We start from the raw sequence: 22,752 nt of genomic DNA, 5'->3' as shown, positions 1-22,752 counted from the left end.
TTTAAAATATGTATCCTGACCTATAGAGAACTTTGGCGGGGAGCGGGAAAGAATGCTCGCTTGTTTCTTCAGCCCTTTTAACATAAATGTGGTTCATTTCGCGGCTTTCCTGCTGTTTAGCGAAGTCCTCTCTATAAACGACTGTTCACTGGCCATCTTCTCGTCCCGGATACTGTACCTTTTTAAATTTAAAGTATTTGTATTCCGCTTTGCGTATAAAACTGGAAAGCACGGTGTAAAAATTAAGCCGCCCACTGTGCCATAGTAATAAAAACAACACCTCGTACATTCAAAGGAAACGGACAAAACCTGGGTAGCTGGGTATTTTAGAACTAAAATAGGCGTTTTAAGAAGAGCTCTCTTGTTACTTATTTTTCGCACCAGGTCATCAAGTATTAAGGTCAGTAGGCTGCTTTTTAAAATAGCAGCTGCTGGGAACACAAGCCAGTCATCCGTCAAACTAATTCTTCTAATCGTAAAATTGCAGTTTCACCTTCTCTTTGTATAAACTGCATGATTTCAGACGCACTCTCCCTTTTATCTTGATGTAAGCCATATACTGTATAAATAATGCTCTGAAAACCTGCACCCCCTTACTAAACTATGTATTTTAATTACACTATCTTGCTTCAAGACTTGAGAATTTTAGCAGCAGCATGTAGGTAAACTAATCTCATAAGTTGTACACAAGCAAGGAAATAATTTCATACCGTTTCCTTGGTGAAGACAAGAGGGAGTAATTAGCAACTGAGATTTCAGTACTAGCTGAACTTCACTGCAGAATGATCCCAATTGAAGCATGAATGCTGGACATCGTAAGAACAATTCCAGTCCTAATAACATTTCCAGGAGGCTGGCATGGATAAAACCAGCCACCTGTCTATTCCCCTTAACACCCCACAGTGCCACCTACCACTGAATGCCCAGTTCAAAGGACTATGAGAGGCAGGCAACGATGACAGCAGGCTCATGGCAATTCTGGGTTGTCCCCTCACAATGGACCATCTACCAGCAGGTGCCTTGTGGAAGGGATCCTGATGTTATAGTTATTATTTCTGAAAGTATTTGTATTGAATTTTATCCATATATATACCCCAAACAACAAAATAGAACTTCATGAAACACACATAAAAACCAAACCAAACTAAGGCTGGTATGGGATGTTATATTAATAATAAAGCTGGTTATTCATTTATTTGTGATGAGATACATCACTCAGCTTCATGGCCAAGTGGGAATTTGAATCCTGGTTTCCCAGGTTTTAGTTGGACACACTAGCTTTTCACACATTATAGTCAGTCATCCACTGGATTTACCACTTCCTCTGTATGTTCACTTCTCTCATTATCAGAGCACTACCTATAATGGGACACGGGTGGCGCAGTGGGTTAAACCAGAGCCTAGGGCTTGCCAATCAGAAGGTTGGCCCCTGCTCCTGCCAACTTAGCAGTTCGAAAGCACATCAAAGTGCCAGTAGATAAATAGGTACCGCTCCGGCGGGAAGGTAAACGGTGTTTCTGTGCGCTGCTCTGGTTCGCCAGAAGCGGCTTAGTCATGCTGGCCACATGACCCAGAAGCTGTCTTGAGGACAAATGTGCCGCAACCCGAGTCGTCTTTGACTGTACTTAACGGTCAGGGGTCCCTTTACCTTTACCTATAATTAGATCAAATTGCAACCAAGGAGTGTTCCTCAACCTTAAAGGAGTGTTCCTCAACCTTGGGTCCCCAGATGTTTTTGGCCTACAACTCCCATCATCCATATCTAGCAGGACCAGTGGTCATGGATGATGGGAGTTGTAGGACAAAAACATCTGGGGACCCAAGGTTGAGGAACACTGCCTTAAAGACATCCAGTAACAGTTTCTATGTGGGACAAGAAGCTACAGTTAGAACGGGATATGGAATAACTGATTGGTTCAAAATTGGGAGAGGAGTACGACAAGGCTGTATATTGTCTCCCTGCTTATTTAACTTATATGCAGAATTCATCATGCGAAAGGCTGGACTGGATGAATCCCAAACCGGAATTAAGATTGCCGGAAAAAATATCAACAACCTCAGATATGCTGATGATACAACCTTGATGGCAGAAAGTGAGGAGGAATTAAAGAACCTTTTAATGAGGGTGAAAGAGGAGAGCGCAAAATATGGACTGAAGCTCAACATCAAAAAAACTAAGATCATGGCCACTGGTCCCATCACCTCTTGGCAAATAGAAGGGGAAGAAATGGAGGCAGTGAGAGATTTCACTTTCTTGGGTTCCATGATCACTGCAGATTGTGACAGCAGTCACGAAATTAGAAGACACCTGCTTCTTGGGAGAAAAGCAATGACAAACCTACACAGCATCTTAAAAAGCAAAGACGTCACCTTGCCGACAAAGGTCCGTATAAAGCTATGGTTTTCCCAGTAGTAATGTATGGAAGTGAGAGCTGGACCATAAAGAAGGCTGATCGCCAAAGAATTGATGCTTTTGAATTATGGTGCTGGAGGAGACTGAGAGTCCCATGGACGGCAAGAAGATCAAACCTATCCATTCTTAAAGAAATCAGCCCTGAGTGCTCACTAGAAGGACAGATCCTGAAGTTGAGGTTCCAGTACTTTGGCCAATTCATGAGAAGACTCCCTAGAAAAGACCCTGATGTTGGGAAAGATGGAGGGCACAAGGAGAAGGGGACGACAGAGGATGAGATGGTTGGACAGTGTTCTTGAAGCTACTAACATGAGTTTGGCCAAACTGCGAGAGGCAGTGAAGGATAGGCGTGCCTGGCGTGCTCTGGTCCATGGGGTCACGAAGAGTCGGACACGGCTGAACAACTGAACAACAACAACAGTTTTGTTAAGATCTTTGTGGACCAAAAAACACTTAAGATACATGAAGTGGTAGCCTCAGATGCAGGCACACATACATGTGTAGGCGATTAGGGCAGAGGGATTTAAAATGCAAATAGTGGCAACTCCAACTTGGTTGTAGTAGGCAAACTAACCATAGTAATCATTTAAAGCAACATTGCTAAAATAAATTTTAAACACTGCTCAGTGCCTACTTCAGCCACCCTAGAATTGCCCTTCCCTATCACCATGATCTATCAAACTTCTTTCCTATTGAAAGCCAGAAGTAAAGGTATTGACTTTTGCCAGTCCTTTTTAGGGGAGCTGCTCATGATCGATAAGCAATTGCAGTGTTTTGTAAGAATATAATCCCACACCCTTAAGAACATTCATTTGCACTTGGGACTATACACAACTGCAATTTAAGAAGTGCCTTCATTCTAAAAACAAGCTTACATTAATAGTCTGCTCTTTGCATTGATTAAAAATAGTACAGACAGGTAGTTGATTAGCAGGATTAGTGCTTCCAATAGGCTTAAATCCTCCTGGGTCACCCTGACATTTGATTCCCCATCACAGTATATTAGCATACAAGGGGCTGTCTTGAGGTAGACAAGAACTTAACCTGGTCAAGGCTTGAAGTTGCCATGTATGAATTCAAAACAGAATTATCTAAGTCAGGGTAAACAACATTCACTCATTTAAAGAGCTTAGAAAGCAAACTTTTATTGAAGCATTACAATTTCAGGTACAGATATATTTTTGTACATTTTAATGATCCATGTCTAACACCACAAGAGAGAAGATTTAACACCAAACATCACCCCCTCCATTTTTCACCCTAGTGTTTACAAATACCCAATTCAGCTGCTTTCTTTCTGTCCAAGGCTTTTTACCTGAATCTGCATTTTCAGTATTGAAGGGAACTTCAGTCTAGCAGACCTCAAGTCAACCTGAGGCACTCTTTCAAGAACAAAAACCATTTGAAAAATTGGTCCTCAAAATCTAAAGCACCCTAAACTGTTAGGTGCTACTTTTAAGCAAAATTGGTAATTTTGGTAGAAAACAAATCTACTTAAAAATAAAAAGGTGTTCAACCACTTGATATCCAACCAAGCAGATTTAGTAGCCTAGAAACACTAAAAAAGTGTTTCATTTATAAATACAGAAGGAACAAAATATTGTCATATTCAGAGAATCAAAAACATAGCAAAGATGAGTGTCAAATTTGTAACAGACTTCCTGGTCTCAACAGCTGAAATCCCACAGTATTTCCAAGGTTACTTGTCTCAGAAGCTTGAAGTTTATATCCATGAAGTGGTATTTCCATGCCTAAACTGTTATTAAAAGTTGTGCATAAAGTGTTGTACTTGACTGTCTAGGCTCCTCATATTTTGCCTCCTGCAGCCAAATCACTCAGTGCCTTCCACATCTTATAAAAAGGAACCACACGTTAATTAAGAAACACAGATGAAGTCACAATATTATTAAGTTCAGCTTAAATATCACATGCACAATGCTGTCACAGGACATCAGTCACAGTGTGGAAGGATTTGTGGTGTTTGAATATGCAACAATAGAGCCACCTTATTTCACAGTAAATGGTAACTAACCATTTTGTGCAGTAGTTTGAATCACATTCCATTAGATGTCCCTGCCAAGTTACCAGTAAGTACCAAGCTCCAAACCAATTAAGATTCCTCAAGGCTGCAACTATTTGAAGCTTTTCAAATGCCTAGAGTCAGCTTAGTCTATATTGTCACAATTGAGTAAGTAGCCTTACTCGGATGTTCAACAATTTTCACCAGTTGCTATGTGTTGCCTTTGAACAAAAGACCAACACAGAACAGAAATAGTCTTGGCCCAAACTGAAAAAAGTTGATCAAAATAAAATGTCCAATGAGCAATTAAGTTTCCAGAAGTAAAAAGCTAGTGCATTAAACCCAAGTATAGTTTCAACTGGTGGTGAAAATATACACAGACCTAGAGTGATAATTTTTTATACTAGCCTCAAATTTTAAAAAGTGAAGTAGTCCACCATGTGCAAGTAGTCTTGTTCTACCAGTCTCAATATTTCAAAACTGCAAAAAGTTTGAATCTGCCATCAAAGAGTTACAAAAGAAATGTCAATTAGAAATCGCTCAAATTCAAGGTGGTTTTTTTTTCAAAATTTTAAGTTACAGCATACATATGAAAAAAGTTAGGCAACAACTAACTGTTTCAGATAAGTAGGTCCATGGGAAATCCTAATGAGGACGAAATCCTTGTCTGTGGGGAATTTTTGGTGATACGTTGAGAAAAACTATACTGCATGTAATCCTATTGGAATTTTTACAAATGCTGTAGAGTCTCATACAGTAACATTTTTCTACATGCATTTCAATTTCACAGCAAAAGTGAAATAGAATACCTAAACACAGTAGAGAGTATTCATGCAATATATCTAATTTTTTGATATAATAATGCATACAATTGAAAATTATACTATGATTACATTTAGGGCTTTCTGCAACTACGAGGTGGATATGAAAAATATGGCCCCTTGTATCATTAACTAGAAAGCAACCACCACCTCCTCTATTGGGTATCTTTTTGCGCTTTTTCTTCATTTCTCTTAATCAACTCTGCTGTTTATTCTTGGCAAAACTGGTAAACACGAAGTTGTAGTCATTAAACTGAGCAATCTGGCGATCTAGGCGCTTAAAACCTTCAATCTTCTGGGCTGAAGAAAACACTGTGCGACATTTTGAACTCTAATAGAAAAAGAAAAAAATATTCTTCAGATATACGAATCTTGAAGGTAGAAGTAATATTCAATGCTAACAAATTAAGAGGGGTAACCATGTTCGTCTGTTGTAACCAAGAGTCTTGTGCCACCTTAAATAAATTACGGCATAAACTATAATGGGCCAGAGCTCCATTTAAGAGTTGGGTGACATGACATACCTTGTGAGTAGGCATAATTTATTTTAAGTACAAAGAAAATGTGTGCGCATGAATTTGAAGGGGGCAGACATTTTACAATCCCTTGGCTGTTGTAACTCCAAAGAGATTTATTATGCACAAAAGCAGCAAAATGAGGTAAGTTTAAAAAGGGAATGATTTACTTGCAACTAATGAATTAGTAAGCAAATTAATAATGTAAAGATATTAAGTCGGAATTCATATGTAGATGATATTTAGGACTAGGGATCAACTGAAACTAGGAATGGCTAGTTCATTACAGAATTTTATCTCTTAGTTTATCTTGATGTGCTAAATCTTCTATGATTGGATCTTTTATTCTAGACTATTTGCATAAAACAAATGAAAATGCAATCCAGTCAAATGTATTGTATTGTTTAGTCTTCAAGGCTTGCTTGAAGAATGTCTTACTTCCCCTATCCTTTCCCTTAGATCAGGCATGTCCAACTTCAAGTAGGCTGTGATCTACTATCCAGTATATAAAACTGGCAGTGATCTACCACACTCTCCCATTGTCATTCTTCAACTTCTTGGCTTTAGGGGCGAGAGGTAAGGCGTTGTTGGTGGCCAGGAAAACCCCCTTTCTTTCCTTAGCACAGATTTGTGGTCGATTCCATCGCCTTCTTCCACGTATTGCCCAAACGGAGACTACAGCTGATTAAGCCACAGGCCGCTCTGTACGGAGGAGGAAGGAAAGGCGCTCTCCTTTTATCCAGCCTCGTCCTGAATGTGGAACATCGGCGCCCCCACGCCCCCTTCCTTTGCTCCCAAGGGGGACCACTGCACCCTCTCCCCACCACACGAGCGTGGCCCTGCAGCACCCAGCAAGGGCCACCCAGCCGAGAACAGCTTCCTTAGAGCGAAGCGAGAGAGGCACGTGCTCCCCAAGCTCACAGGACAGCAAAAGCAGAGGCGCAACTCCCTCCCGCAGCAGTGCCCTGGCTGCGAAGAAGGAGCAAAGGCTGCCTGGCCATAGTGCGATTGACCAAAATCCATCCAGCAATCGACCAGTCAATCGCGGCGTTGGACATGTCAGCTTTAGATCACAATACACTGTTCAGTCTGTAGTTCTTTTTCATAGGACACTGAAACACTCACAGCCTTCCTCTTCTGCAATCAAATGGTGGCCCCATAAAAATCTACAGTTCTCTCTGCAAAAGCATGAATGTTTACTACTTGTAAGTTTAATTTGAATCTGGAAAACATGCTTTGGATTATAGCCTTCAAATCAGTTAGGGTCCTCTAACATTTGGTGTGGTTTAAAGTACGGTAGCTCCTGTCCTGTTTCTCTTGACCATCAACATCACAAAACCATATTTTGTCTCCTTTTTGCAGCCAGAATACACCTGTTTTTCATTCATTTCTTTATTTCTTAGTTTCTGAAGAAACAAAACAAAGATGCAAAAACTATGGCCATTGGGGGAAGGGAACACTGAATAGGACTTGGCAATGGTAGTGGAAACAGTTCAGTTGATTGTGTGGAAGTAGCCTTTTATGTGCCATTTATGGCATTTTCAATTTATTATGGTTTATGCATTAATAAAAATAAAATGCTGTAAGATGCCACAAAACTGGTTTTGCTGTAATAGACTGACTAGGTAAACATTTTCTGGATTACAAATACAATGTAGTGCTTGTGGAGAGCTGGATCATTTGGGATTATCTGGCTGCCAAAACTAGCCTACTGAAAGTAATACAAATGTTTGTACCTGATTAACAAAGAGGGTTGTCACAAATTTTCCTGGCTTAAAAATGTCTATGACCTTCCTAATTAAGTCATCATAGGAAGTCTGACTTATGTTGGTTTCAAAACTAACGTATGAGAACTCTGGTTCTGGAGTGATGTGAATAGTCCAATAAGTTCCCTAGAAAAAAATAAAGGAACCAAGTTAGAAATCTCAACATGGCAATAGTTTGAAATTGAATTCTCATTGCAAAGAATAAAAAAATATGGTACTCACATCTGTTTTCATCCCATTCATTGAATATCCACAAGGATTGAACATTGTAGCATCAATGACAGAACCTGTTATCAGGTCACGAATTCCACTCACCTAAAGCCAAGAAAGTGTTTGTTTATTTAAGCTATTTATGTAGCTGACATTTCTAAGCAGTGTACATAAAAATTAAATAGATGTATTAAAACTAATCATATAAACAGGAAGTCTCATATTTAAGCTTCAGTTTAGACTACTGCTTCAACCGATTAACGTACGTCTGATGAATCAGTTTCTTTTCAACCATGGTGCCTCTCTTCTTCTCTCAAATAAGTTCAAGGCTTTAGATGTCTGGCTATTAATTTACCTTATTAGTTTTAACTGGAGAAGCCAGTTAAGTAGCTGAGAATACTATTCCAGGCACATGCATTTCACCATATGTGTTTTAAGCTGATCAAATGGTGTCTTCATTGAGATATGGATGAGAGATGTAGTGAATGTTCTATTGTTAACTAGGCAACCCTAAAACAAGTCAATGTCTCTTATAGCAACTACAATAACTTGTGCTTAAATCTGGTTAAATCTAAAAGCCTGCCTAGTATGTTTTAATTGTGGGAAAACTTTTTGAGCATTATTCCTATTTTACAGACAAATTACTGTATATACTCAAGTATAAGCCAACCCAAATATAAGCCGAGGCACCTAATTTTACAACAAAAAACTGGGAAAACTTATTGACTCGAGTATAAGCCTAGGGTGGGAAATGTGGCAAAGGTGGAGGAGGAGGAAGGACCAATACTCACTCGAGTATAAGCCACGGGGGGCTTTTTCAGGATAAAAAATGTGCTGGAAAAGTCAGCTTATACACGAGTATATATGGTAGCTGGCAATCAGGAAAGGATTTGCCTAACGGCTTTACAAGTGAGGGGCTGGTGAGGAAAACAGTCCTACATATTAGGAACTGTATTAGTCTCTGTTCTTCTCCTTCACAGTAGACAATCCACACTTACACGAGTGACATCATTTGCAGTAACACCATCTTTCATGTAGAACTGGTCCATAACTACTGGATCGAGCTCGCTCATCAGAATTTCCAGTGTTTGATCTGGCTGATTGATGACCCGACTCTCTGGAAAATCCAGAGTGTACAAGTACCTGTTTACAGGGGGCGGGGAATCAGAAGATAATATAGCACATACAAGTCAAATTTGTACTGCTCAAGATTATAAAGTAATAATTCAAAGTAAACCTACCAGCAGTCAGAGTTCATACGACCCATGCAATAAGCTGCTCCATCTGTAAAAAGCAAACAAGACCAAGAATAGAGCTTACAAACAAGGACTATCATCTTTGTTTTGAAATGTAATGCTTAGTATGGCTCAAACTTAATTCCATTGTCTAATTAGTCTCCATAACATCATAAGAGTAATTAACAACATCAGTTTGTAGCAGTGATGCGGCGTAGAAAACTAGTACTGCAAGCTGATTCCCCAACCCCTGTAAATATTTCCATTTTGTAAGTTCATTATTAACAACAACAAAAAGGATGCCTATTCCAGTATTAGCCAAGATTGACAGTTTCAATGTTTTTAGTTTCATTTATTAAAACAAACATGCTGAATTAAGATCACACTGTGGCATCAGAAAATTTTCCAATGCATGCATGAAACCCTACATCACTGGTTTGCAGCAAAAAAAAAAGTATTAGTATATTACTAGTTGGCACTGAAGATTTGTCGCTGTGGTTTTCTTATAGAGCTCCTAAGCTCTGACTACTTATTATAGGCATTGGTTGTCCATGTTATTGCAAGAGACACAGCCATGCCTCACTGCCAAGCAATCTACTAGACTTGCTAGAACTATATAGCTCTTTGTCCATGCAACTGTTTTCTTTTTACCCTTTTCTGAACTTATGGTCAACAGAAGACAAGGGGGTATTATCACCCAAGGATACACATAAAAATATCGGACATCCATCAAATGTGTGCACTGTATAAACCTATTACATTTATCATACCATAATTCTGTCTAGGTGTGAAAGTCTTCTTAAGAGTAGATTATGTAAGAGTCAGTTCTTGATGTCTTTTGGTCAACTCAGACTATCACTTCTAATCAAGGCAAAGCTGCACTGTTAGCATGATAATGCTTTTATATTAGTTTACATGCTACTTTCAACAACCCACTGGGCATAAGCCTCTTGGACAGTTGTTTGTTGTTTATTATTTACAAGCATCCCATTAAAAATACACATTCACTTACTTGGAAATATTTCATTAAGGAACTCTACTTCTTCCTGGAAATTCCTATGTGGGTACTCTTGATGGGAAGGCTTCATGAAATTCTTGCGTGAATAAAAGAAGCTCTAAAGAATAAGAGGGGTGAAATTAAATATGCAGTTTTTCTTAAAAGTTCCATTAGGATCAAAATGAAATTATTTAAACACATGCTTCTGCTCAAGGCCTTTCCTTCTTATCTAGAATTTAGTCTATTGTCAACTCAAAGATGAATGCACTACTCCGCAAAAACAAAACATGACATCAATTTTGTCACATATAATACTAAGAGTGATCTGCAAAGATTGTAAGTGGTGTCTTTAAAATATAGACTAGCAACTGCATATAGATAATGCAGGGGTTGGGGGTCACCAGAAGAACTGGTAACACTTTTTGTTACACCAAGCTATTCCCTTCACTGTAAGTAACATAAAGGAGAGTCCAATGATAAGGGCTCACAGAAGGCCATGACCTTGACTGTCAGTACTGGGTATTAATTTCAGTAGCATTTCAAAGTTTTACCTGCTTGGCTACCAACATTTGGTTTTGCTGCTTTGATATACCATCAATCTACTTTACTATTATGCAGTTCGGAAATCCTAGGCTTACACAAATGTCTACCCCAAACAAGATACAATGAATTGATTTGATAGCCAAGAACACTATCTTAATATGTATCGCTTCCTCTTAATGTGGATTAGTGCTATTCAGAGATCCCATAAGCACAAACAAGTTGAAATAGCTTTAGTATGTTATAGTGCACTTAGATATGCACATTAACAAAGTGATTATTTTGGAAAGCACTACCAATACGATTCAAGGCCCAATGCCAGGCAGAGATAGAGTAAGGATAAGGAAACACATTACATGCTGCATTCATTATGGTGGCTTGGACAAAAGGCTGGTTTAAAAGATTTGCCTCAGTGAGTGGGGAGAATAAATGTAAAAGCTTTCAAAAATGGCCCTGACAACAGGAAGAACAGTTAAGTTACCTGCACTTCCAACAGTTGCCTCATAATACTAACAACAACCACTCTCTATTTTATAGTATCTGTGTGTGCTTGTAGCTCAGCCTCTCTGAAAAAGCACTTAGCTGTTTTAGTTTTCATGCACTTTCATGCAATCAAAACACTAGCTAGGCCACACAACAAGGCCATATTGTGTAATACACTATTCTTGTAAATACAGAAAAATACTTTCTTGAGTGCATTATTCCCAACTGCTTAGTCTTTAAAAGAGGTCATGCAGACAACAGTGCTCAGGGACCTTAGTAGAACTTGTAGATTAAGATCACACAGAAGTAAAGTTAACTTCTGAAGCAAGAGGCTGGGTAAGTAGAGAGATCTGTTGTACAGTTGTGAACTGTGCACGTTCCTGCAAGCCATGTTTAACTGAAGGGTACACTACAGGGCATCCATATGGCATACTGATGGGCAAGAACATCATGCACCATCTTTGACCAAACCAGAACAACTTTTTGTTGTGCATTTGACCAGAAGGTGAATTTGACCTTACTGTTGGCCTGGCTCTCCCACAGCTTATTCTGCTTGTACATAAAAACACAGGCAATGTTACTTTATGGAACCTGCATGTGTAAAGGCAATATGGGTTGCCATCCTGCTAGTATTGGTTTGTGAGAGATGTTGTATTCACTCCAATAAACACATTAATATGAAGAATATTCTTGTGCAGGATCCAGGAATCAATGTATTTCTATGTCTGCTGAAGCTTTAACCATAGAAACAATGCTGAAACAAAGTCTAGCACTCTACACTTCTCTTCCTTAAATATGTAAACCACCATCACACTTAAGAAGTTAATATACCTTTCTATGCAGCTATAACATAAGGATGAGATTCTGGGTATCTTACCTGAATTGAGTCAAACCCACAGTACTCTCTAGCAAGCTCTAACAGGGGAACCAGTGCCTGCAGTAAGAGGGTGGTACCACATGTCTTCAAAATGAAACGTCTCTTGGAGACAAACATGCTACTCTCACTGAAAAACAAAATATAAGTGGTAGTGTTACATTTCATACCTGGGTAGCTTTGGGAAACTCAAAATTTATTTGCTAACAGTTGGTTCACTCAAAGCTGTTCTTAGGAAACATCCCTGGGCATGTTCCCTAAAGATTGGATGGGGGTGTATCATTCCACAATGGGCTTTGGATCAGGCAGAAGTCAACAGGTCTCCTGCGGTACTTTTGCCTGCATCAACATTGTGACCTGACAAATTGCTCCTCTCACTGTTGGAGAGAAGGGAACTTCTAATGGTGCTGAGTAAAGACCTTTGTCCTCAACATGCAGATTTGTGGAGGCCTTAAATACAGGGAAGGAATACAATGATAACATTATATACCATCACAGCTACTAACATCTGATGAAGTAGGCATATAGAGTGTTAGACCAGCAACCTTTTTCAGCCGTGGTTTGGTCCACCCTCCCTAAGACCATGTGGTGTGCCGGACTATATTTTGAAACAAATAAATAAAAAATGAATGAATTCCTATGCCCCACAAATAACCCAGAGATGCATTTTAAATAAAAGGACACATTCTATTCATGTAAAAACACACTGGTTCCTGGACCGTCCGCAGGCCAGATTTAAAAGGTGACTGGGCCACATCCAGCCCACGGGCCTTAGGTTGCCTACCCCTGTGTTAGACAGTAACACCAATTTTCTCCTGAACAGCAACCACAAAACATTCTGACTTTTTCCTCCATTTACAACCACAGCACATGAATTCATGTTTTCATTGAGTTTTCTACTGGACCACCAAGATCTTACATGAATAGTAAAGCCAACAGACCTATCAGGCAAATACATAATTTTTAACCTTAGTGATGAGATTGTTTCTAAAAGCTGTTTAACGTTTGTGAGCTTACCTGAGTACATAAGCTTCCTGCTTGTCAGTTTTTGTCACACTTATGATCAAACAATGCACATTCTCCAAAAGTTTGTCCCACTCAAACCTGTTAGGGAAAGTAAAGTTTAAAGTTTTAATTCAAGCAGAAATCCAATATGACTACAACATTACTATTTCAAGTTATAAACGGGTAGTACAAACATGTCTATTGCTGTAGTGTCCAATGCCTTATTTTCCTTCCCAAGTGGTTTGTAGATTCTGTTTAACTACATGAGTAGTAACATAATGACCAGCCTCAGCATGGCTTAGTTAGAACTGCTTATGGCCTTTTAAACTAAATAAAAGAGTAATAGTAGATTGCAATTCAACATGTTGCACAACATTTCTTCTGTGAAACATTTTTTGTGTGAATTTTTGTATCTGGGCACTCAAAGCTACTGGTATCTGAATATTACCACTTACAAGCCATCACATGCTTTTTAGAATTAGAATATAGGAATGCTGCAAAAGCAGAATAAAGCCTGAAGTTTCAGCATAGGAGCCTGTTTCTGGCCTGGCTATGGCCTCACACACTGCAATGTGACACTATATGGCACGGATGAGGAACCTGTTGCCCTCCAGATGTTATTCAACTATCCCTGACCATTGGCCATGCTGGTTGAGGCTCATGCAAGTTGGAATGCAACATCTAAAGGACCACAGGCTTTCTGCCACTGCCATCTGGTGAACACAAGTGCATCTTTCAAGGCTTTATAGTCCAAGCCATTCTTCACAGCACATTGAAAACATTTTGCAAACCTGGTAAACATCACCATTGACAGGACACAGAAAGAACTGAAACAGAGTCTCATTCAGTTATGAGGTTTGTCACAAACTGGAAGTATGAAAAACGGTCTCAGAAATTAGACAAAAGTGTTACCAGATGGAAATTTCAGCATGGTGGCTAAATAAATTGCTTTTAAAGGCTCATTTTAAAATTTATTTTTAAGGTGCTTCTTAAATATATTTTAAATTATTTCCTTGAACAACCACTAGGTTAATATTAATGTTTTCCCTAGAGATCTCTGAACTGAGTAAGTGCCTTTCTTGGGTATATTTGAGTTAAAATGAGATCTTTATATGTAAAATAATTAAACTGATTATTTCTCATATACAAATATGTACACCTCTACCTACCAAACATAGGTACCGGTATTTCTTTTGCACTAGATGAAAATAAACTACTCATGTCTGCTTATTAACTATCAATCATGGACATATATTTTTGCTTGTTTTTTGGCAGGGGAGATGTGCCAAGGAAGCAGAGTGAAGCAGAAACACAAGTAATATGACAATTGTCCAGTGCACCAATTCCAATAGTCCCTTAATTATTAATTATTGTCATAGCTGAATGTCATTCTCTCTAAAAGTAAAACTGAATGCATGCAAAGAGTATACAGTACAATGAAGAGATGCAAAAGCAAAATGAAATAGTGTCAATAAAACTAGCTGTAATTAACACGATGCAGTGGTCAGATATACACCACTGTTTTAGAAATATATGTAGCAGGTAGTGGTGTACCAATGAGAGTTTATCCAGTTTGAAAATCTGAGCCCAGTCCCAAAGAGTTTGGCAACCCTACCCTTAGGATAACTTAATGGAGTACCATAAAAATACTGAAGCACCATCAAATGTGCACATAACCTACATAACTAAGTCATAGCTGTCTATAGCATGATAGCCTTAATTTTTGGTATCAGAATGTTTGGACAAGCATTTGGCTTCCAGTTACTAGCATGTTTGCTACTGCAGTATTGAGAACAAAAGACATCTTTAGCACCTTACCAGTTTTCTTACTATTCATAGACTGGTAGTGTTTTAGATCGCAATTATGAAAGGGATTTACTATTGCCTGAGCAATTGTACCAATTTTTTCAGTAAGAATCAGGTTTTGATTTAATGTAACAAACCTTTGTCTGAACAGCCATTTCTGAACAGGTTTTTGAGGGAAAAACCTTTTTACAGTGGTACCTCTGGTTACGTACTTAATTCCTTCCGGAGATCCGTTCTTAACCTGAAGCACTACTTTAGCTAATGGGGCCTCCCGCTGCCGCTGCTGCCCGATTTCTGTTCTTATCCTGAAGCAAAATTCTTAACCCAAGGTACTAAACCTGAAGCGTCTGTAACTCGAGGTACCACTGTATTTTCTTGTCTTGCACATAACTTCTGAGTTCTATGAGACGTCTCATTCTATATCCCAATAACACTATGGAATCGGTTCCATTGATATATTGGCTTCCAACATATGCCTTGGCATGCAGTAAGCTTAAGTTTTGTTTATTTGCTCAGCATTTATTTAATAAGATCTGGAGAAAGAAAACTCTGATCCTAAACTTCCGCTGCCTTGCAGCTATACTCATCCATGAAAAAGGCTCCGGGAGTAAAACCTGATGAAAAATCTGCACCTGCTACCTTGCAGAACATCTATGGGACAAGAAAAATCTAAGGAGTAAATCCTACACAAATCCAGAGTGGAGTCCTCATAAGACGTCTTGTACACCTCCTTATGGCAACTCCTGCAATCAAGCTGGTCCAAATGTATTGCTCTGCTTTCCTTTTGAAAGCTTTCTCATGAATAGCTCTAAAGGAAAGGAATGCTATGCTGGGGGAAAAAAACCCATGCTGCTCCATTGGAGTTACAGAAGGAGCAATAGGATGAGGGATTGCCATACTTCTTGCTTAGTAAGGAGGTGGAATTGAGAGAAGTTTATGCTAGTGAGGACCACAAGGGTGCATTGCACATGCTGGTGCACTTCCTTCCTTCATAATGCAACCTCACTCTGTTCCTTCTTTGCATAATGACCCACCCATAAGAAGCAGCAGTCAGTGGCTCACACTTTTTAACAACTTTGACTGCAGCAGAACCATAATGTTCAGGGGTCCACAACTTATTGGTGGTTGACTAACAAAGCTGCAAGATGGGTCTTGTCTGTGATTAATTATTATTATTATTATTAGTTTTATAAACAAAAATAATGTTATGCAAATAAGTATACAAAGTTTTCTCATGTCATTTGTATATCATAAAAATAGCATAATAAATGTGGGGAATAATATCTACAACATATGTTTCATTATTAGTGGTTAATGTACAAGTTAATGGTTCATGAATAGGTTTAAACAATTAGGAAGAAGAAGAAAAAAGAAAGGGGGAAGAGGGGGGATTGCGAGTGGGGTGGGGTCAGGTGGTTATGCTTCTATTATTCTACTTAGTGGGGGGGCTGTGTCAGTGTTACTTGTATGGGTTCTCTTACTATTCACTTGTGGTGAGTGGTTGGGGTGGCTTAGGGTGTACTTTGAGCTTGTTCAAGCAAAAAAAAACTGTTTCAAGATGGCTGCTACTGTACATCAACCTTCCCACTCCCTTAAAATCAAAGCCAGTTCAAAGAACTATCAAGAGATCCTAGACAGACAAAATGAAGTACTTTACACGGTAGAGTTAAATTATGGGATTTCCTATCATAAGATGTAGTGATGACCACTTACTTAAAGGTAAAGGTACCCCTGACCATTAGGTCCAGTTGCGGATGACTTTGGGGTTGCGGCACTCATCTCGCTCTATAGGCCGAGGGAGCCAGCGTTTGTCCGCAGCCAGCTTCCGTGTCATGTGGCCAGCATGACTAAGCCACTTCTGGCGAACCAGATCAGCGCATGGAAATGCCGTTCACCTTCCCACCGGAGTGGTACTTATTTATCTACTTGCACTTTGGCGTGCTTTGGAACTGCTAGGTGGGCAGGAGCTAGGACCGGAAAACGGGAGTTCACCCCGTCACGGGGAATTGAACTGCCGACCTTCTGATCAGCAAGCCCTAGGCTCTGTGGTTTAGACCACAGCACAACCCATGTCCCTTGACCACCAACTAAAAGTTATAGGGACCCCTGACCATTAGGTCCAGTCATGTCCGACTCTGCGGTTGCGGCACTCATCTCGCGTTACTGGCCGAGGGAGCCGGCATACAGCTTCCGGGTTATGTGGTCAGCATGACAAAGCCGCTTCTGGCGAACCAGAGCAGCGCACGGAAACGCCATTTACCTTCCCGTCGGAGCGGTACCTATTTATCTACTTGCACTTTTAACATGCTTTCGAACTGCTAGATGGGCAGGAGCTGGAACCGAGCAACGGGAGCTAACCAACCACAGCACCGAGCACGTCCCTTGACCACTAACTTAGGACAGCTTTAAAAGAGAATTATACAAATTAAGAGGATATGGCTATCAATGGCTATATTCTACCTCTAGTATTGGAGGCTGTATGCCTCTGAATACCTGTTTCTGAGGAGCACACGTGGAAAGAGTGCCAAGGGTAAAACCCTGGTTATGTTTAGTGCAATGCTGAATTCTGTCCCTTTTCAAATTTGTATGGTTAGGACCAAGACAACCTCAGGGACTCTCCACTAGCTGCCAGAAACAAGACAAAAGGACAATACACAGCTGCTGTTCTAGGTGTGTTAGCCCACCTATGCAATAAGATGTGTACACCCAATGCCTTAAGACCTTAGAATTCTGGAAACAAGTTATGTACAGTGGTACCTTGGTTTACGAACTTAATCCGTTCTGGAAGTCCATTCTTAAACCAAAGCCATTCTTAAACCAAGGTGTGCTTTCCCTAATAAGGCCTCCCGCCACTGGTGCCCTTCCACCATCTGGCTTCCATTCATAGACCGAGGTAAAGTTCGCTAACCGAAACACTACTTCCGGTTTTGCAGAGTCCATATACCGAATAGTTTATAAACAGGCTGTTCTTAAACCAAGGTACCACTGTAGTACAGAATTTTAAGTTGGAAGGGACCCAAAGGATAATCTAGTCCAACCCCCTGCAATGCAGGAATCATAGTACACATAAACTTCACTAATGATCCACAGCAGTCCCTACCCCTGTCAACTATGTGAAATTTTAAGGTATATGCGTTGGTTGGCTTGGTTTAACTTAGTTTCTGTACTAGTATTCTCGTCTTCTGAAACCTGCCATGGTCTTATGATTTCTGGCCAACTGGTAACACACTGCAAACAAGGAGGAGATGGATGCAATGTGTTTATTAAGAGGTTTGCATGCTGTTGATTGTGTCCTAGCTTTGGGGTGTTTCATATACAAAAGGGACACACACTTGAAATGCTCTCGTGCATGGGTAGGTGCTTACATCTTTCATTTATGCCTCTTTATGAGGGGCACACACCTGTTCCTATAGTCTTCCATAAAATAGGAAAGCAGTTGTATGTGTTTCGAGTACTATTATATCCAAGTTATAGGTGAAACCTTGCAAGATGGCTTAAGTATAAATAATAAAATTATTATTACTGCAAGAGCTACTGTTTTTAAAAATCTGTTTTTAACATACCAGGTTTAGAGAATCTCCTAAAAAGTATACGTCTTAAAGGAAGTTTCATAACCTCAACTCTATTACTTGTTTCTAGACTACATGTTGATCAGATTGGATATTAACTTGTTTTAGGATTAAATGTTTCAATGCAATATCTAAAACTACAAAAAATGTTTCACCAATATTGGGAGATCTTTGGTGTTTATGTATGTCTAGACAAAAACTTATTTTAATACCACTGACAAACAAGATTGACAACCACAATGTAGATAATTTGCCATAGGAGTCCAGGTGTGTTTTGAATTCTCAAATAGCTCAGTTTATTTAAGTGTGAGCTATCCAGAAGACTTGATTTGAACAGGGCCCCCCTTGCCCATCACTTGTCTGTCTTGTTTCAGCAAGTTAACCTTGTCAGTCATTAATTCCCCCTCTAGTTCCTATGTTTAACAAGCTCTATGTTTCAAAGTTCTACTAAAAACTAGTCAAGGGAGCACTGTCCCTTTCACACACAAAGCAAGGAAGATGCAAGCACATGTACATTTCAGGCTGTGCAGGGCTCAGCCCTTCCCCCCACTACTCTGTTGGCTGAGCTGGCGCTTCCTCCACATTCCTGAAATGCCCACTGGATGACAGGCCCAGGCCCAGCCCTTAAAATGATACTGCAATCTCATTGGCCTGAGCTTGTCAATGGGGAAGGAGAGGCCACCACATCTGGGGCGCGAGCCAGAAGCCTCACGTGTGATCTCGGTTCCAGCCACATTTTTCAAAAGATAGGAGGGGCCTCTCCCCGCCCCAGTGCCCAAATAGGAGAAAAGCCAATCGCGCAAATAAGAGCCGCCCGGGCCACTGCCTTACGTTCTTGCTCTCCTCGACGGAACGACCCTATGTGGCCCAGAACACTAGACCTGCCCCAGTCAGAAGCTGAACACAGGACGGTGCGAGGGCTAACGCTCCGCAGCATTTAGTAAGGCCCGCTAAAAGCGTCATTTCACAGATAGCTGACAGACTTGACTAACTCTTCCACAAAGCCAAGTTCTGGGGCTGACAGGCAACCAAGCGCCTGCTCCGTCAGAATTTGGTCCGATATTATCGAGGCCAGGTTGGAACCACGGCGCCAACGGAGACGACACAGGCACGCAAGGCTGCTCGCTCGCCCTCCCACCCGGGGTAACGGCGGCCGCCGGTGCAGCGTTCGGAGGCGGAGGCGTCAGACACGTGCCCCGCCGTCACGTTACCCTCCCATTAGGAGCTTGCGTGCTTTCAGCCGCGGGCAGTGCCCAGTTCGCACACGGAATATGTTTCAGACGTAGACGCCGCTTATACACGGGCGAGCAGGTTTGCCGGTGGCCCCGCGAGCGACTAAGGTTTCATGCGCCTCCCACTCTTCCCCGAAGGCCCAGCCAACCGCCACCCTCCCCTGCCTGTCCGTCCTCCACGACCATTACTAGAGCGGCCGGCAACGACTACACGCGGCGATGGCACCTCACCCTCACGCGGCCCATTGCTCCGCGCTACCTCAGAGCAGGGGCGGGGGAAGAGAGGAACCACGCGGTCTGAGCTGAAGTCAGAAGCTCTCCCGAAGGCACCTTTTTAGCAAGGTCGTTTAAAAGGGCCGGCGCGGAAGGTCACGTTCCTCCCGTGCAAGGTCATCCCCGGATCTTCCCACCACCAAGTTCCTCCACTCGGCCAACTTTTTCCTAGGGCTGCGCGGCCTGCTTGGAACTCGGACGCAGGCCTGCCCGCCAACGGCCGTGCATGGGAGTAAGGCCCGCGCGCGTACCGAGGAGGGACGTTGGTGGCGGTTGTTCGTTCTCGTGCCCCCCCTCCGCCCGTCAACGCCCAGAGAAGCCGGCGAAACTCAACGCGTCACTTCAATGTCCGCCGTATCCCTCCCTCTCCGTCGGGCCGAGGGCCAGCCCCGCACTGTCCCTCCTTCCCGTCACACACTCATCCACATATCGAGCTGCGCTCTGAATGGAGCAGCCGCCATGCCCTTCCCCTTTGCTGGCCATCAGCCTCGTTCACTTCCCGCCCAGCGGAGCCGGCATCGCGGCAGTCCTCCTGCCAGTGCATGTGCGCCACCAGTCGGGCATGTTCGCTCCCCCCCCCCCCACCCTCTCGCCACTAACCCATCCATGTTGCTTCTCTCCCGCGCCCGGCAGCCATCCAGCAGAGCGGACTTTCCCCCTTTTCGCCACCACTCCGGTCGGCCCCTCTGGCTCTCTTCTCCCCTCACGAGCAACTAACCTGGGGATGGTGCGGAGATCGCCGGACCCCTTGCTTTGGTGCGGCTCCTGCGGCGAGGGCTGTTGCCAGGCGAACCACACCTCCAGTAGCTTCTCAGTCCCTTCGAAGAAGTGTGCACCGTTCTCCTCCATCATGGTGAGACAACTCCGCAAAAACCAACAACCACAGAAATTAAAACGACAGACACCCCCGACCAAACTGCTGCTGCCGCTGCCGCCGCCGCCCTCCTCTTCACCTACACACCGGCCAAGGCTGGTACTGCTGCTGTTCTGGGCCGCGGCGCCTTCACCGGGTCTCAGCCCGTCCCAAACAGGTTTCACCTTTGACGGGGTAGTAATCTTATATTATGCTATAAGAGAAATATATATAGATATATATACCAGAGAGCGGTTGCGGGAAAGGTGGCGGGTTGTTACACAGTCCTTTGGGGTAGGGGAAGGAGGGAGATGGAAGGAGAGAAGTGCGGAGTAGGCAGGCGTGCAGGCGATGCGGTTCGGTTCCTTGTAGTCCGTGTGTTCCCCTGTTACAGAGAAAAGCAGAGAGCGAGCGCTAGCTAATGTCGCCGGCCATACTGTGGAAGCGAAGAGGAATCAAGCACGCAGCAGCTTTTATATGCGCACAGGTATTCGGGGCCCTTCCTCCGCAGCTCCGCCATTGGGTGCTCGCTGGTTAGTCCCGCCCATCTCCTTCACCGATAGGACGCCCCGAGATGTCTGTCAGGCGACACGGGCTCGCCCCGTGTTACTGGCGGTTCCAGCCTGTGCGCCCGAAGGCGAAGCGGACGGGGGCAACGTCCCCGGCTGGCACTCGCGGGAGCCAGTGGGCGAAAGAGGGAGAGAATAGCTGCAGAAAGAATACAAAGAAACCGCAGACAGCTGCGTAGCAACAGAAAATATGTTTGTGGTTAGAAGGGGGGGGGGAGGTTCTGTTCAGGAGAGAAGGTATAAAGGTACTTGAAAGCTGGCATTTGTTTTAATGAGCATTTTGGACTACACTTAAATCATTAGTCCCTGGGACATGTTGCTTGCATCTTCTGAAGTATAGCTCTTTCAGTATAAGCTAAAGGTGGAAAACAGCAATGTGTGACAGACTCAATATATTTGTGACAAATAGAAAGTACAGTATAGGGTGTTGCCTAATATATAGAACCTTGTGTATAAAATATACTATTGACCTCTCTGGGAATTATCTCTGAGTTAACATGCATAGGACTGGACTGCACCTGTAACTCAGGAACAAGAAAGCTATAGGAAACCCCCTTGTTCACTGAAGCAGCTGTTCAATAATTTTGTCCTCTGCAACCAGATTAACCAGCCATTTATAATGATGTATTTCTACTAAACCCACTTGGATTCCATCAACAGTAAGCAAATCTTCCCCAGTTTAATAGTTTATAAGGGCATTACTGCATAGTCAGTCAAAGCATAATTCAACATAATTCAATGCACTCTGATAATGCTTCCATTTAGGTATATCCTACTGTGTTCAATGTGCATATTCCCTAGTAAGTATGTTTAAGATTGCAGTTTTATATTTAACTTCCAACTTCTTTTCAATGCACAATAATCCATGAATTTGCACACGACTTGGAAGAGCATAGTTATGCTGTATGACAGTGGTCCTTAACCTTTTTTGGGTTACAGACTCATTTGAGAATCTGATGAAAGCTACAGACCGACTTCCCAGGAAAAATGCAAATATGCACAAGTTTTTTTGCATACAGTTGATTTTATTGCATGGGTGTGTTTTGCATCCATAGGCCCGAGGTTAAGAGACCCTACTGTATGAGAATAAGCCTCCTCACTTTAGTAATCTGCCTACATGTCAATGTAGCCCACGAAAGAGAGGGAGAACTTACAGTTTCACAGAATGGTAGGGAATCTACTGAGAGCTGAAGGAAGAGCTTCAGTGACATAGAGTTGCAACCTTATATTAACCCAGGCATGGCCAAACTTTGCCCTCCGGTTGTTTTGGGGCTAAATTCCCATCACCCCTGACTACTGGTCCTGTTAGCTAGAGATGATGGGAGTTGTAGTCCCAAAACAGCTGGATGGTCAAGTTTGGCCATGCCTGTATTAACCTATTTGGCAGAAAGCTTCACAGTGGGGCTTACTTACGAGTAAGCAAGTATAGAATTATGCAGCGCATTGATAAATAAAAGTTGGTTGAGAATTATTGCATTGGGATTTTCCACAGGGCTGGCTCAATACAGTTTCCTGCCTGAGGCAAAGGACAATATGATGTCTCCACCATTCCATGTACAGAAGCTAATTGG

The 22,752-nt window shown here is 42.0% G+C and overlaps 1 protein-coding gene across 3 annotated transcripts; it reads right to left on the bottom strand.

Moving 5' to 3' along the window:
- Positions 1 to 3,538: 3,538 nt before the first annotated feature.
- On the bottom strand, positions 3,539 to 21,067 carry AMD1 (adenosylmethionine decarboxylase 1). Of its 3 annotated transcripts, none has more exons than XM_033143606.1 (9): positions 20,478 to 21,066; positions 12,892 to 12,978; positions 11,878 to 12,004; positions 9,993 to 10,095; positions 8,987 to 9,029; positions 8,744 to 8,888; positions 7,758 to 7,850; positions 7,506 to 7,661; positions 3,539 to 5,585 (listed from the first exon to the last, which is right to left on the bottom strand). In XM_033143606.1, exons 1-9 carry the CDS (start codon positions 20,609 to 20,611, stop codon positions 5,451 to 5,453), a joined length of 1,023 nt encoding a protein of 340 aa, XP_032999497.1. In that variant the 5' UTR covers positions 20,612 to 21,066; the 3' UTR covers positions 3,539 to 5,450. The 3 variants fall into 3 exon arrangements, with proteins under 3 accessions (XP_032999497.1, XP_032999500.1, XP_032999499.1); XM_033143609.1 differs by lacking the exon at positions 20,478 to 21,066 and adding an exon at positions 19,746 to 19,764; XM_033143608.1 differs by lacking the exon at positions 3,539 to 5,585 and adding an exon at positions 6,404 to 6,471 and having other exon boundaries at positions 20,478 to 21,067.
- Between the last annotated feature and the right edge of the window lie 1,685 nt (positions 21,068 to 22,752).

Source organism: Lacerta agilis, chromosome 3, assembly GCF_009819535.1.
Source record: "Lacerta agilis isolate rLacAgi1 chromosome 3, rLacAgi1.pri, whole genome shotgun sequence".
Classification (NCBI taxonomy): Eukaryota; Metazoa; Chordata; class Lepidosauria; order Squamata; family Lacertidae; genus Lacerta; species Lacerta agilis.
This window is presented reverse-complemented; position numbering and strand designations above follow the sequence as displayed.

Excerpts from the sequence above, each read along its gene's own strand:
- AMD1 (XM_033143606.1), bottom strand. The coding sequence starts at position 20,611 with ATGATGGAGGAGAACGGTGCACACTTCTTCGAAGGGACTGAGAAGCTA. Across the intron at positions 9,030-9,992 it reads CCTTAATGAAATATTTCCAA|ATGGAGCAGCTTATTGCATG; the intron begins GTAAGTGAATGT and ends TGCTTTTTACAG. Across the intron at positions 8,889-8,986 it reads CGTATGAACTCTGACTGCTG|GTACTTGTACACTCTGGATT; the intron begins GTAGGTTTACTT and ends CCCTGTAAACAG.